Source organism: Pongo abelii, chromosome 4 (assembly GCF_028885655.2).
Source record: "Pongo abelii isolate AG06213 chromosome 4, NHGRI_mPonAbe1-v2.0_pri, whole genome shotgun sequence".
NCBI classification, from domain to species: Eukaryota; Metazoa; Chordata; class Mammalia; order Primates; family Hominidae; genus Pongo; species Pongo abelii.
In genome coordinates, this window is record NC_071989.2 from 179,688,793 (window position 1) to 179,705,720 (window position 16,928).

The 16,928-nt window shown below is 45.8% G+C and overlaps 1 protein-coding gene across 1 annotated transcript; it reads left to right on the top strand.

Annotated features, from left to right (window-relative positions):
- Positions 1-11,327: 11,327 nt before the first annotated feature.
- Positions 11,328-13,881, top strand: LOC129059677 (basic proline-rich protein-like; the record flags this gene model as incomplete). Its single annotated transcript, XM_063724591.1, has 4 exons — positions 11,328-11,374; positions 11,642-12,095; positions 12,831-13,186; positions 13,500-13,881. Coding segments are annotated over 4 exons (1,239 nt in total), but the record flags the coding sequence as incomplete, so codon positions are not given.
- Between the last annotated feature and the right edge of the window lie 3,047 nt (positions 13,882-16,928).

Sequence of the window (16,928 nt, forward strand, 5' to 3'; positions counted from 1 at the left end):
ACATAGATAAAATGAATTAAAACATATACATTGCTTAGGCCAGGCGTGGTGGCTCACATCTGTAATCCCAGCACTTTGGGAGGCTGAGGCGGGTGGATCACGAGGTCAGGAGATCCAGACCATCCTGGCTAACAAGGTGAAACCCTGTCTCTACTAAAAATGCAAGAAATTAGCCAGGTGTGGTGGCACGCGCTTGTAGTCCCAGCTACTCAGGAGCCTGAGGCAGGAGAACGGCTTGAACCCGGGAGTCAGAGGTTGCAGTGAGCCGAGATCGCGCCACTGCACTCCAGCCTGGGCAACAGAGTGAGACTCTGTCTCAAAACAAAACAAAACAAAACAAAACAAAATGTACATTGCTTAAAGCGATGCCCTGTACATAACAATGCCTGAGAAAATATAACCTACTGTTATTATGATTCTTACAAACACCACTTTGGCTAGATGATCTGGGGATAAAAAGGCATATTTAGTCCAATAATTTTGGAAAATACTGAATTAAATAAAGTTAAAGGGCTGCCTGTTTCAAGACTTGTCAGAACTTTCAAAATACTAATGTACATTATGAATGTCTAAGGGGGACATCATGTACAGTGTTTCCAAAATGTATTTGATGACAGAATCCTACTTGTGAGTAAATTATACTAGCGTAGCTCATGGATAGTTTATGGAACACATTTTGTGAAATGCTGGATTTGATTCTTTAGTAGAAAAATAACAAGATGCCAGGTGTAGTGGCTCATGCCTGCAATTTTAGCACTTTGGGAGGCCAAGGTGGGCAGATCACTTGAGTTCAGGAGTTCCAGACCAGCCTGGGCAACATAGCAAAACCCTGTCTCTATAAAAAGTATAAAAGTTAGTGTGGTGGTGCATGCCTGTAATTCTAGCTACTCGGGAGGCTGAGGTGGAGGGATTGCTTGAGCCTGGAGGCAGAGGTTGCAGTGAACCATGATCGTGCCAGTACACTCCAGCCTCGATGACAGACCTGTCTCAAAATAAAAAAGAAAAAGAAAAATAACAAGAAACAAAATTTGGGAGGAAATATTTTTCAAAATTATAGATTGAAGAAATATTATTTAAGAAAGTAACTCTTTCTTAAAATATAATTAATGAGACATAAAATATATGAAAGGAAAATCTAGTCTTAAGTGTTTTGTTTTGTTTTGTTCAAGACAGAGTGTCACTCTGTCGCCCAGGCTTGAGTGCAGTGGCGCAATCTCGGCTCACTACAACCTCCACCTCCCTAGTTCAAACAATTCCCCTGCCTCAACCTCCTGAGTAGCTAGGATTACAGGTGCCCGCCACCACGTCTGGCTAATTTTTTTGTATTTTTACTAGAGACGGGGTTTCACCATGTTGGCCAGACTGGTCTTGAACTCCTGACCTCAGTCAATCTGCCCGCTTTGGCCTCCCAAAGTGCTGAGATTACAGGCGTGAGCTACTGTGCCTGGTCAAGTTTTTATTTTTTTATTTTTGGAGACATACTCCTTCATTCTATCACCTAGGCTGGAGTGCAGTGGCACAATCTTGGCTCACTGCAAACTTTGCCTCCCAGGTTCAAGCGATTCTTATGCCTCAGCTTCCCGAGTACCTGGGACTACTGGCGTGCACCACCATGCTCGGCTAATTTTTGTATTTTTAGTAGAGATGGGGTTTCACTGTTTTGGCCAGGCTGCTCTTGAACTCCTGGCCTCAAGTGATCACCCACCTCAGCCTCCCAAAGTGCTGGGATTACAGGCGTGAGCCACCGTGCTCAGCCTAGCATTAAGTTTTTAAAGCCTCATGTCTTATTTGGGCTGAGGTACCAGACCCCTTATAGCACCTGAGAGCAAAGTCCCAGCTTAAGCTTGGGAGCTTGCAGAAGGGTCCAGGCACAAGACAAGGCTGAGCGCCAAACTCACAGGTGCGCCTGGTGATATGCTTAGTTACAAATTAGAGTTTGCCTTTCTCCTTCTCCCTACAAATAATCTAACCAGGTATATTTGTTTGCTAGGACTGCCATAACAAAGTACCACAGACTAGGTGGCTTAAACAACAGATATTAAGTTTCTTACAGTTCTGGAGGCCAGACGTCTGAGGTGTCAGCAGGGCCGGTTTCTTCTGAGACTTCTCTCCTTGGCTTATAAGTGGCCATTCTCTTGATGTCTTCATATGGTCTTTTGCTCTGTGCCTGTCCAAATTTCCTTTTCTTATAAGAACACAAGTCATATAGGATTAGGGTTTTCCTGAATGACCTCATTTTAATTTAATTACCTCTTTAAAGACCTGATCTCCAAATACAGTTACATTCTGAGGCCCTGGAGGTTAGGACTTCAGCATATGAATTTTTGGGCAAGGGATGAAGAGGGTTGGAAATGACAGAATTCAGCCCTTAACACCAGCTCTGACTCCTCTCACTGGCCACCTCAAAGAGTGAGGGGTTACTGTGTGTCCTTTTCAATTTCCTGCATTACAAAACAAAAAGGATTTTTTTTTCAGATGGAGTCTCACTCTGTCACCAGACCAGAGTGCAATGGTGCAATCTCAGCTCACTGCAACCTCCACCTCCCGGGTTCAAGCAATTCTCCTGCTTCAGCCTCCCAAGTAGCTGGGACTACAGGCACGTGCCACCATGCCCAGGTAATTTTTGTATTTTTAGTAGAGATGGGGTTTCACCATGTTGGCCAGGATGGTCTCAATCTCTTGACCTTGTGATCCACCTGCCTCAGCCTCCCAAAGTGCTGGGATTACAGGCATGAGCCACCTTGCCTGGCCCATGAAAAGGAAAAATTTAAGCCCTCTGCTAAGTTACCCATCACCATCGTTTCTTGCCCAATTTTCCTCCAACCATTTTAGCTCTTACTTTGTCTCCCACAAACCAAGAGAGCCCCCATGACTCAGGTCCTCCAGTGCCTCTACCTTCCTTTTGGGAACAGCTGAGCAGCATCGTGCTTCTCCACAGATTCCCAGTGCCCTTCCTTAAAGAGCCTTTGCACCACTCAACCCAATCATCCTTTTCAGAACCTGCCACTTCCACTGCTGCCAAGGGTCTACTATCACAGAATAAGGATTTTAAACCCACAGAATCCCAAAGATCTCCTCCAGTAGTGTTAAAATAGGGATAATCTTCTTTCACAACTGGGGAAACACAGGGCACTCACAATCTGATGACAGCTTACAGGACTGTGAACAGCCTCAGTGCCTAACACAGCCATGGCTATTGTCCTAAAACAGTGAGGATGGACTTCACCAGCTTCCCTCAGAACCAGGAACTGGCTAGAGGGCATGGCTGGAAGAGTTAAAGAAAGAGAGAGGAAACACAAAACGCAGCTTAACGGTCAAAGACAGGTTTATTTTAGAGAGATAACCCTGAGAGGGGCTTCTGGCCAATTTCGGTCAGGAGCACTTTCTCTTGCAGACTAACAGTATATATTGGTTTTAGGGTGAGGGGGCTTATCACAAGCTTGGAGTGTTTCTGTGTGAAGGAGAAGTTTATGGTGGGGTTGGAATGTCTCTGGGTGGAGGGGAAGTTATCTTGGGGCTGACATCTTTCCGGCCAGAGTGGGGTTATCTCAAGGCTGGCATCTTCCCAGCTGGTGGGGGGTTATCTTGGGGCTAGCATGTCTCTGGTCAGGGAGGAGTTTGGAAGTTCTGATTGGAGAAGTTATTTGTGGTTTATGTTTATGCTGACCTTAGCCATTAGGCTGATGCCCTTTGGATTTAGGTGGTTTTTTATTAAGGTGAATTTTAAAATGAGGTGCTTGTCAACGATGGTTATGCCGCTACTCAGTCAATGGCAAGGCATTTGGTTTCTGTAATGGAAAGCAGGAGACATTTTTTTCTTTTTAATTACCTTGCTATGTGATAGAAGTCACAGAGTGGAAGAAAAGTATGAAATGTTGCCTTTTTATATACCCGACCTTCTGATAGGCTATATGTTTTAGGGACAGATAACTTCCTAATGAGACTTTTTATAATAAAGCTTTCATTGCTTCGAAAAATATTAACTTTTGTAGCTCTTCCGGGTACATCAAAAGGACCCTGAAGTTATAGTTACAATATCCTAAAGATTTAGCTTCTCAGTAATAATGGGTAAGAGCCTTAGCATTGCCTTGGGCCAAAACTATATTATTTGAAATGAAACCTCTCATAAATATCCAACTATGAAGTCACTATCTATCAACTGCTGTTATATAAACAGGACAGAGCTAAATCTCCCATCTGCCAATATCAGAGCTGCCACAAAGAATGATTTGGTGTCCAGTACTCACAAATTAAACAAGCTCTTGCGCTGTCAGCCAGTTCTGGGAAGTCAAGTTTGATTTGGGCAGCCACAGTGTAGGAGGATCCAAGTAAGGAGACCTGATAGGGCCTGAATTCCTCATGCATTTCCCTTTTGCCAAAAGCTTAGACCTCCCTTAGCCTCAGTAGTTCTCTTCACTGGTATAAGATGTGATCAATTCTTTAGAAAGAACACGGGAACAAACAGCGTCCACCTCCTACCCCCTTTTCCACACCTTTGTGTCAGAGTCAAGCTCTGGACTTTGAAAACCAAAAATAAAATTCTAAGACCCCCAACTGACTAATGGACACCCTCTCAGCCAAGGGCACGCCAAAGAAACCTGAAAACCTAATTCAGGCCATGATGGGAAGTGGGAGTCAGGCATGCCTCATTATACCCTCCTCCCTTGGGGATTCAGGCTCAGCTGACCAGCATTAACATTAAAACAGAGATCTTAAGACTGACACAACAGACTCTGTAGCAGTAAGATACCAGCACGAGTATCTTACTGCTAGCAGGCCCTGAAAGAAATCAAAATATTTTAACCCCAAATTTATTTATTTGACACATTTTGAAATGGCCCTGCAAAGCTGTCTCTTGTGGGGAAAATCTACATTCTGTAGAGAATCCCCTTGTCTTCCAGGTCTTTTTCCTGATCCAGGAGAGAATTAACTAAGAGCCTGGCATCTATTTTGTTTGTTTGTTTGTTTTTGAGACAGAGTCTTGCTCTATCGCCCAGTCTGGAGTGCAGTGGTGCAATCTCGGCTCACTGCAACTTCCGCCTCCTGGGTTCAAGCAATTCTCATGTCCCAGCCTCCCGAGTAGCTGGGATTACAGGCAGCCGCCATCATACCTGGCTAATTTTTGTATTTTTAGTAGAGACAAGGTTTCACCATGTTGCCCAGGCTGGTCTTGAACTCCTGACCTCAGGTGATCCACCTGGCTCAGCCTCCCAGCATGCTGGGATTACAGGCATAAGCCACAGCACCCGGTGAGTCTGGCATCTTTTTAAATCTGATAAGAAACATTTGCAATGCATTTTCTCTGAAGCCTATTACCTGGAGGCTTCATCTACATAATAAGAACCTTGGTTTCCACAGCCCCTGAACCCCAGACCCTGTGTTCTATTGATTTCAGGTCTTTAAAGATTTAACTCTTTCAACCAATTGCCAATCGGGAAATCTTGGAATTCATCTATGACCTGGAAACCCCCCCACAACCTGCTTCGAGATGTCCCACATTTCCGGACTGAACCAATGTACATTTTACATGTATTGATTGTTGTCTTATGTCTCCCTAAAACGTGTAAAACCAAACTGTAGCCTGAACACCTTGGGCACAGGTTCTCAGGACTTCTGGGGCTGTGTCACGGGTCATGGTCCTCACATTTGTCTAAGGGTAAATCTCCAAATATTTTACAGAATTGACTCTTTTCATCGACAATTTCCAGCACCAAACAGGAAACTGGTCTCCCCTGAGCAGCTTCCCTGTGTTGCTCTCACTCTACTCTAAGTGAGCTCACACCTACCTGGTTCACTATAGTTCTTTTCTGTTTTGTTTGTTGTTGTTGTTGTTTTGTTTTGTTTTTGAGATGGATTCTCGCTCTGTCACCCAGGCTGGAGTGCAGTGGCACAATCTTGGCTCACTACAACCTCTGTCTCCCAGGTTCAAGCAATTCTCGTGCCCAAACCTCCCAAGTAGGTGGGATTATGGGCACACCTCACCACACCTGGATAATTTTTGTATTTTTAGTAGAAGTGGGGTTTTGCCATGTGGCCAGGCTGGTCTCAAACTCCGGACCTCAGGTGATCCACCCACCGCAGCTTCCCAAAGTGCTGGGATTACAGGCATGAGCCACCATGCCCAGCCCAGTTGCTGATGTTTTTGAGATAGGGCTCACTCTGTTGCCCAGGCTGGAGTGCAGTGGTGCAATCTCTACTCACAGCTTTGATCTCTGGGCTCAGATGATCCTCCCACCTCAGCCTCCCAAGTAGCTAGAATTGCAGGCATGCACCACCACACCCGGCTAATTTTTGTATTTTTAGTAGAGACGGGGTTTTGTCATGTTGCCCAGGCTGGTCTCAAACCCTGAGCTCAAGTGACCCCCCCAGCCTCAGCGAGTCAATCCTTAGAATCCAAAGTTCTGGGATTACAAGTGTGAGTCACTATGCCCAGCCTGTCCACTGTAGTTCTAGTCCATACCAGAAACGCAGATGGGACGTCAGTGGATCACATCTTGAGAAACTGCTGTAAACAGTGTGAAATCATCAATAGAATTTACTTTTAAGGGCAGGGGTTACCTATTATTAACCTTTTCATACATCTTATTTGAGGGCCTGGAGCATGACAGTCACCTAATACATGCATGATGATCTGAGCTCAAGCCAAGATTATTGTTTTCAAGCCTAAGATTTTTAAGTAGAGAAGTATCAGAGGCGACCAGGCACAGTGGCTCACACCTGTAATCCCAGCACTTTGGGAGGCCAAGGTGAGTGGATCACTTGAGGTCAGGCATTCGAGACCAGCCTAGCCAACATAGTGAAACCCCGTCTCTACTGAAAATACAAAAACTAGCCAGGCATGGTGGCGGGCACCTGTAATCCCAGCTACTCGGGAGGCTGAGGCAGGAGAATCGCTTGAACATAGGAGGTGGAGGTTGCAGTGAGCTGAGATTGCGCCACTACACTCCAGCCTGGGCGACAGAGTGAGACTCCATCTCAAAAAAAACAAAAACAAACAAAAAAAACCCCAAAAAACAGAAAACATATCAGAGGCATTCAAACCAGAGCAATTCCATCCTGAACAGGGATTGGGCAAAATAAGGCTGAGACCTACTGGGCTGCATTCCCAGGAGGTTAGGCATTCTTAGTCACAGGATGAGACAGGAGGTCAGAACAAGATATAGGTCACAAAGACCTTGCTAATAAAACAGGATGTAGTGGGGAAAAAAAAAATCGAAAAACCAAAATGGCAATGAATGTGACCTCTGGTTGTCCTCATTGTTCATTATATATGAATTATAATACATCAGCATGCTAAAAGACACTCCCACCAGCACCATGACGTTTATAAATGCCATGGCAACGTTCAGAAATTACCCTATACAGTCTAAAAAGGGGAGGAAATTTCAGTTCCAGAAACTGCCTACCCCTTTCCCTGATAACTCATGAATAATCCACCCCTTGTTTAGGATGTAATCAAGAAGTCACTATAAGTGTATTCAGTTGAGCGGTCCATGCCACTGCTCTGCCCATGGAGTAGCCATTCTTTTATGTCTTTACTTTCCTTTTTTTTTTTGCGATGAAGTTTTGCTCTGTCGCCCAGGCTGGAGTGCAGTGGCGCAATCTCGGCTCACTGCAACCCCTGCCTCCAGGGTTCAAGCTATTCTGGTTCATCAGCCTCCTGAGTAGCTGGAATTACAGGTGCATGCCACCACACCCTGCCAATATTTTTATTTTTAGAAGAGACAGGGTTTCACCGTGTTGTTCAGGCTGGTCTCAAACCCCTGACCTCAAGTGATCTGCCCACCTTGGCATCCCAAAGTGCTGGGATTACAGATGTGAGCCACCACACTCAGCTGATTACTTTCTTAATAAACTTGCTTTCATTTTACTCTATGGACTTGCCCCAAATTCTTTATTGCACAAGGTCCAAGAACCCTCTCTTGGGGTCTGGATCAGGACCCCTTTCTGGTAACAGAAGTAACATGATTGTTTTGGTTTTAGACAGCAAATAATAGCCAGGATGTTTAAAAATAGAAAAACTTTCACTCATACTTCATTACTTCTCTAAAACAGATTAAAATACAATGTTAATTTGCTATGTCTTTCTACAGCTTTAGTTAGAAAATGGAGAAAAAAGAGCAGAGACCATAGTGAAGGGGACCAATTTTGCCTCCTTTAATCAAAGTGGAAGAACACATTAGAATAATAATTCCAGGTATAGGAATGGGTTTCTAATTGGTTGAGATTGCCATAACTCTAATGATGTACTGAACCCTATTGTAAGAGTATTTTTTTTTTCTATTTTGAGATGGAGTTTTGCTCTTGTCCCCCAAGCTGGAGTGCAATGGCGCAATCTTGGCTCACTGCAACCTCCACCTCCCAGGCTCAAGGGATTCTCCTGCTTCAACCTCCCAAGTAGCTGGGATTATAGGCACACGCCACCATGCCCAGCTAATTTTTGTATTTTTAGTGGAGACGGGGTTTCACCATGTTGGCCAGGCTGGTCTCAAACTCCTGACCTCAGGAGATCCACCTACCTCAGCCTCCCAAAGTGCTGGGATTACAGGCGTGAGCCACTGCAACTGGCCTCTTTTTTTTTTTTCTTTTTGGGAGCCACCGTGTTTTTTTAATAATCTAATTTTGGAGGTGACACATGATCACTTCTGCTATATTCTGTAGTCACAGAGATCAACCTTGGCTTAGCATGGGAGAGGAATACACAATGGTGTGACTAGCAGGAGGCCGGGGTCAGGGGAGGCCACCTTAAATGCTGCCTACTACAACCTTCAGGCTTCTGTTTCTATCTCTTGGGGCAGCTATTACCTGAATTAGGGTCATCCAGAGAAACAGGCCAATAGGATGTATATATCTCTCTCTAGAAAGAGGTGTATTACAAGGTATTGGCTCATATGATTATGGGGGCTGCCATTTGCCAGCTGGAGACCTAGAAAAGCTCATGGTATAGTTCAATGGTCTGAGAGCCAGAGACCCTATGGTTCAGGTTCCAGTCTGAATCTGAAGGTCTCAGAGCCAGGAGTGCTGAGAGCAGGAGAAGATCAATATCCCAGCTCATACAATCCGGCAGAGATAATTCACCTTCTTCTTCTTCTACTCAGGCCCTCAACAGAATGGATGATGCCCACCCACATTGGTGAGGGCCATCTGCTTTACTCAGTCCACCAATTCAAATGCTAACCTCTCCCCGAAACACCATCGCAGGCACACTCAGCAATAGTGTTTAGCAATCCAACTGGGCATCCTGTGGTGCAGTCAAATTGACACACAAAATTAACCATCACACTCCTCCACTTTTCCTTGGTGGTTTCTCGCTCTTCCCCTTCTGTCCATGTGGTTTGATGGGGCTGATCCTGCCCCTGCTCCCACTGGGCTCCAGAGGAGGGCAGCTGATCCAGGCCTGGACAGTCAGCTTGCTCCATCCATTGGCTACGATGATAGCTTCACAGAAAAGCATGTGGCCAAGATGATCGAATAAGAGCCAGTTACGGCATCCTCAAGAGGACGATGTCAGCCAGGAGTTGTGGCAGCTGTCGTTGCTACTTTGTGAGAAGATCTTCACCCCATATGGTGACACTGGAAAGCAGGCTGAAAGAGCGTAACCATCAAAGAGAAAGGTTAGCTCCCTCTGAGGGAGAGAAAAGGAAACCAGCTCTACAGTTCCCCCTGCAGCAATCAGGATTTGGAGAAACAGAAGGTTACAGAGGCAATCCCCGCATCCCAGATGTGTAGTATTTCCCAGGTCTTTCAAACACATTTAATTCTGCACAGGGAAAAAAAAAAATGGCATCATTATTTAATCCAAAATACAATAACCACAATAGATTGCCCATGTGGGCACATAAGTCCCCTGCAGAGAATTTAATGTGCGTGCTGCCTTTACCCACATATACAACCAAGGCAGTGTGAATGGGGCCAGTCCCTCCTCGTGGCCTGGGAAGAGAGAACGTGGATGCCCATGGTTGTTATAACAGCAAAAAGGGGGGAAACAAAGAAAGCCCAAGGGTATAGCTGCAACTCCACTTAAGACTAATGCATATCTTCATTTTAGTCCTCAGCAATAATTCAAAGAAATATCTGATGCTACTGAAAGACTCCTGTCATCCCTGGTAGATACTCATCAATTATCATTAAGTATTGCACAGTTCAGGTCAAGATATAATATGTCTGAGAAAAACCATGGCACCTCCTTTTAATCTTGCATAGAAAACAATTAAAGTATATAAAGCACATTATTAAAATATGTAAAATTTATAATTTAATTATAACATTGCATGGCTTTATGATCTAATAGTTCTGCTGTATTTTGCATATTAGTGAACAATTGCTTTCTTAAAGCACACAGTAGAATCATTTACTTGATGCTGGAGAATAAGTTAATTATGGATTCCCTGTATATGACTAATGGATTTAATAATCACTTTACTGTAGAATTAACTTATACTTCCCTGTGCTTATAGCACTAATGATGATATTCATAAAAGTTATATTTTTTAAAAAATGTAAGATTGGCAGAAAAAGAGAAACCAGTGTGCAACTTGGTTTTTGAGCCAGCAGTTGTAAATAGATAGTTCAGAGCCATCAAGGCCCTCCTCTTGCTCTGTAATAAATCACACATACCATCTCCACCTCCCACCCCCGCCACCAACCCTGCCTCCATTGGCTTTATTAAGGGAATTTATTTTATTTAAGGGAAGACGAAATGCTTGCCAGATACATTTAGTGAAGCTCCTGATTTTTTTAACCTCCATTGTGGGTTACAATGAGGATTCTTCAGTTACATCCACTTCATGAAGCTCTGGGAATCCCCATATGTGCTAAGATCACATTGGGATGCCCCAGTCCCTCTGCTTGTCCTAGTTTCAGTCCGTTGAAGCCACTCACTTTTCTCCTTCAGCCAGAACAAACACTAGCAGAAGTCCCAGCAGTACTGTTCTTTATTTAAGGAGGAGAGTCCCTAGCACTGCCTTTCCTGTCTTTTACCCTTCCTTACCACCATCACACCACTATGATCATCACCACCACCATCACCACCACCACCACCACCACCATCACCACCACCACCACCATCACCACCACCACCATCACCACCATCATCATCACCACCAACAACACTACCATCACCACCATCATCACCACCATCACCACCACCACCATCACCACCACCACCATCACCACCACCATCATCACCACCACCACCACCACCATCACCACCACCATCATCACCACCACCACCACCACCATCACCACCACCACCACCATCACCACCACCACCATCACCACCATCATCATCACCACCAGCAACACTACCATCACCACCATCATCACCACCATCACCACCACCACCATCACCACCACCACCATCACCACCACCACCATCACCACCACTATCATCATCACCACCAACAACACTACCATCACCACCACCATCACCACCACCACCACCATCACCACCACCACCACCATCATCACCATCATCACTGCCATGACCATCACCACCACCATCATCACCACCACCATCATCACCACCGCCATCACCACCACCACCACCACCATCATCACCACCATCACTGCCATGACCATCACCACCACCATCATCACCATCACCATCATCACCACCAGCACCACCACCACCACCACCAACACCACCACCACCATCACCACCACCACCACCACCACCACCATCACCACCATCACCATCACCATCATCACCACCAGCACCACCACCACCACCACCAACACCACCACCACCATCACCACCACCACCACCACCACCACCATCACCACCACCACCACCATCACCACCACCACCATCACCACCACCACCACCATCACCACCATCACCATCATCACCACCACCACCACCATCATCACCACCACCATCACCACCACCACCACCTTCATCACCACCACCACCATCATCACCACCACCATCATCACCACCACCATCATCACCACCGCCATCACCACCACCATCACCACCACCATCACCACCATCATCACCACCAGCACCACCACCACCACCACCAACACCACCACCACCATCACCACCACCACCACCACCACCACCATCACCACCACCACCACCATCACCACCACCACCATCATCACCACCACCACCATCATCACCACCACCATCATCACCACCACCATCATCACCACCGCCATCACCACCACCATCACCACCACCATCACCACCATCATCACCACCAGCACCACCACCACCACCACCAACACCACCACCACCATCACCACCACCACCACCATCACCACCATCACCATCACCATCATCACCACCAGCACCACCACCACCACCACCATCATCACCACCACCATCACACCACCACCACCATCATCACCACCACCACCATCATCACCACCACCACCACCATCATCACCACCACCATCACCACCACCACCTTCATCACCACCACCACCACCACCATCATCACCATCACCACCACCACCACCATCATCACCATCATCACCACCACCACCAGCATCACCACCACCACCATCATCACCACCACCACCACCACCATCACCATCACCACCACCATCATCACCACCACCACCACCATCATCACCACCATCACTGCCACGACCATCACCACCACCATCATCACCACCAGCACCACCACCACCACCACCAACACCACCACCACCATCACCACCACCACCACCATCACCATCACCACCACCATCACCATCACCATCATCACCACCAGCACCACCCCCACCATCACCACCACCACCATCACACCACCACCACCATCATCACCACCACCACCACCATCACCACCACCACCATCATCACCACCACCACCATCATCACCACCACCACCACCATCATCACCACCACCACCATCATCACCACCACCACCACCATCATCACCACCGCCATCACCACCACCACCTTCATCACCACCACCACCACCACCATCATCACCATCATCACCACCACCACCAGCACCACCACCACCACCATCACCACCACCACCATCACACCACCACCACCATCATCACCACCACCATCACCACCACCACCACCACCATCACCACCACCACCACCACCACCACCATCACCACCACCACCACCACCATCACCACCACCATCATCACCACCATCACCACCACCATCACCACCAACACCACCACCACCATCACCATCACCACCATCACCATCACCATCATCACCATCACCATCATCACCACCAGCACCACCAGCACCACCACCATCACCACCACGACCATCACACCACCACCACCATCATCACCACCACCACCACCATCACCACCACCATCACCACCACCACCATCATCACCACCACCACCATCATCACCACCACCACCACCATCATCACCACCACCATCACCACCACCACCTTCATCACCACCACCACCACCACCATCATCACCATCACCACCACCACCACCATCATCACCATCATCACCACCACCACTAGCACCACCACCACCACCATCACCACCACCACCATCACACCACCACCACCATCATCACCACCACCATCGCCGCCACCACCACCACCATCACCACCACCATCACTGCCACGACCATCACCACCAGCACCACCACCACCACCACCATCACCACCACCACCACCACCACCACCATCACCACCAGCACCACCACCATCACCACCACCACCACCACCATCACCACCACCACCACCACCACCACCACCATCACCACCACCACCATCACCACCACCACCACCATCATCACCACCACCACCACCATCATCACCACCACCATCACCACCACCACCTTCATCACCACCACCACCACCACCATCATCACCACCACCACCACCACCACCACCACCACCACCACCTCCATCACCACCACCACCATCATCATGATCATCATCTGGGTTATGCTTTCCTCATGGAATTAAATGATGGAAGACCTAGATTTTGTTTCCAGTTCTGTCGGTTTATAGCAAGGCGTGACCTTGGGTTATTAAACCTCTCCCAACCTGCTCCATGGCTCTAAAATGGGAAAACCGATTACTTCCCTCTGACTCTGAATGTGCTTTGTCCACTGTTGAGTCCTAAATATAGGCAGTGAATTATTACAGTGCTCTCTCCTATCCCAACAGACGTCACCCACCCCTTCGTAAAACACTCTGCCATTTTGGGCATGGAGATTTAAAAATCCTGGAAGAAAAGAATTAAGGCTTGTGCTCTGGTATAAATCTTCTTGTACAGAGCTGTTCAAGAAGTATATGTTTACTAAGTATATGCTGATAAATTGACTGAATGCATGTAAATTCTTAATTCACTCTCTGAGGACCTGAGGAATTGTAATTTTCTTTAGGTCAGAGACCTGTAGCTCTCGCTGGGAAGCCTTGAACCTCTCTCTTTCTGCCTCACATCCCCCACCAATGGCTCCCAGCATCACGCTTTGCAGAGTGCAAGGTCACAAATGGTGAGAACAGACTGCCAGGAAAGGGGATCTGGCCCCCAGCGGGGACTCAGGACACCTAAGGGCACCATAGACTTCCCCTCTTCTGGTTTCTTCATGGTGTTCAATATTGGATATCTCTTTTCCTCCTTAGCGTTTTAAAATACTAAATTGCTTTGACAAGAGAGAAATCCACATTTGTTTTATTATAACTTACTTAACATATTAAAGGGAAATTTTTAAGCTAAAATTTCAAGATTTCACTCAGACCTTCTTTGGGTAATTAAATGTCGCTGGTAAACAGGAGGCTGCACTGAATGTCCTGATCTCTGTTAATACCTAAACTTTTGCTGTTGTTTAATGAGCTTCATTTATAACACACATGCCCACCACAGCCCCCCTCTCAGGCCACAGTCCAGTCACTTCCGTGGCAATTGGGATGATTTGTTCATAGTCTGTTTATTCATTTAAAAAATAGTCAGACTTCTTCCTGAAGATCCTTATTCTCATTGAAAATATGTAACCCTGAAAAGCCCTTGTCCAAGTTCATGCCCTTTTCTCTTCACCCACAGCCTTTAGCTTTTGGCCTAAAACAGTGCTTCAGGGACCATGAAGCGCATACATGTCACCTGGGGATCTGTGCACGGTCTGACTCAGGTGGGGCCCAAATTCTGCATTTCCAGCAAGCTCCCAAGAGGAGCCAAAACTTGATCCCAGTCCACACTTTCAGTAGCAAGAACCTAAACTTTTTGTGGATCAGCCTCAAAATAATTCCTCTTTAATTTTACGCCAAGAAAATCCACATTATACTTACATAATTTTGTAATGCAAGAGAAACAAATTTTTAAGCTGAGCAATTTCTACTACCACAAAAATAATTCTATTATTCTTTTTCTCTTGAAATACTAAAACCCATCATCTTTCATTTCTATCTCCACTTTATCTCCACTTCAGCCTCATATTCCCTTCTCCTATTTCAACCTGCTCCACAAGCAGAAGGCAAACTAAATACATTGAGTGTTACACAAGCACAACTGCACCTCAGATTTTCAGGTGTCATTTGCCTTTCAAATGTTAAATAATATCTAAAAGGTCTTGAGCTTATGTAATACTTTATGCCTTACGAAGGGCTTGCATACACTTATTTCATAAAAATAAGTTCACGTCTGGGAAGTGATGGAATAATAGAGTTTTTAAAAAAAGGTAGATGTACTTTGGAGTGAGACTCACAAATCCTGGCTCTGCTAAGAAGTCAATCTTGGGCAAATTACTTAACCTCTTTGCTTATATTTTCTCATCTGTCAAACAAGGTATATGATAGTGGCATCATGAGCTAGCTATTTGGACAAAGGTTATAGTTGGAAGATTTCAGAGAAAACCGAATGGCCAATACTTGGAACCTAGAGGGCTTTTGGTGTGTGTCCCCTCAATACTTACATCAGCCTGTTCCTCTAATTCTACTTCCTGTGCAGGGGTTTTTCAATGCACTCTGTTCTGGGGTACCTGTCCTTCTCCAGGATAGCACCTAGACCCTAACACCATCGCTTCCTTTCCTCTTTATCTGCAGACCTTTTCAATTCCTCTATAAAACCTCCTGCTTTTGTGAAATGTGTAGTGGTATTTGACACCTAGGTTTCAAGTGACCAAACAAGACATGATGACAAATCTAAGAAAAATGACACCAATGCTTTGAAGGAAACCAAAATCAATTCTCTTTCCTCCTCTTCTTCGAGCTCCCCTCTTTTTCCACTGTTATCTTACCTCATCTATCATGCTTAGACAGAAATCCACATGTCTAGTTTCAATCACCGTTTCTCAGGCAACAGCCAAGCCACTTAGCAAGAGTCTAAAGCAAGCTAATATAATATTCTGCCCAGAGTAATATTCGGCCAAAGGTTACTGTGCCAGAGTAGGCTAATTATTCTAAGAGGACTTACTTTTACTATAATTATTTGTCACTATGAACTAATTAAAAAAAAACCCTGCGGTTTATTAAGTGCCTCTGTATCCCCTAGAAGCTTTTACATATGTATCTCATTTCATACTCATTACAACTCAGTGAAAGGTTTTTTAATTTTAAGGAAATTTTAAGATCAAGTCAGTGAAATTACTTAAGGTCACAAGTTAGTGATAGGCAAGTCAAGATTCAAACAAAGCCATAAGCGATTGTCTCATTGTGTTTTGTTACTATTGCTTTTAATTTAAAAATTAGGTTTAGCCAAGTAACATGTGCATTATCTGAAGGTAACGTCTCCCAGATAGGTCAGTTTCCCCATAGAAGGATTCTCCCACTTTCTCACTTGGAAGATGTAGACCTGGCTGCCAGCATTCTGGGAGCTCCCAGGGAAATGGCCTAAGGTCTCTCTGTTCAGTCCACTGACTTCCCCTTAATCTCCTGGTCCAGCATCCTATCCCTGGCCCAAACTGAGCAACTCTTACAAGAAATTAAACTCCTTGTCTTTTTTTTTTTTTTTTTTTTTTTCTTATTCTCTTGAACGAGCTG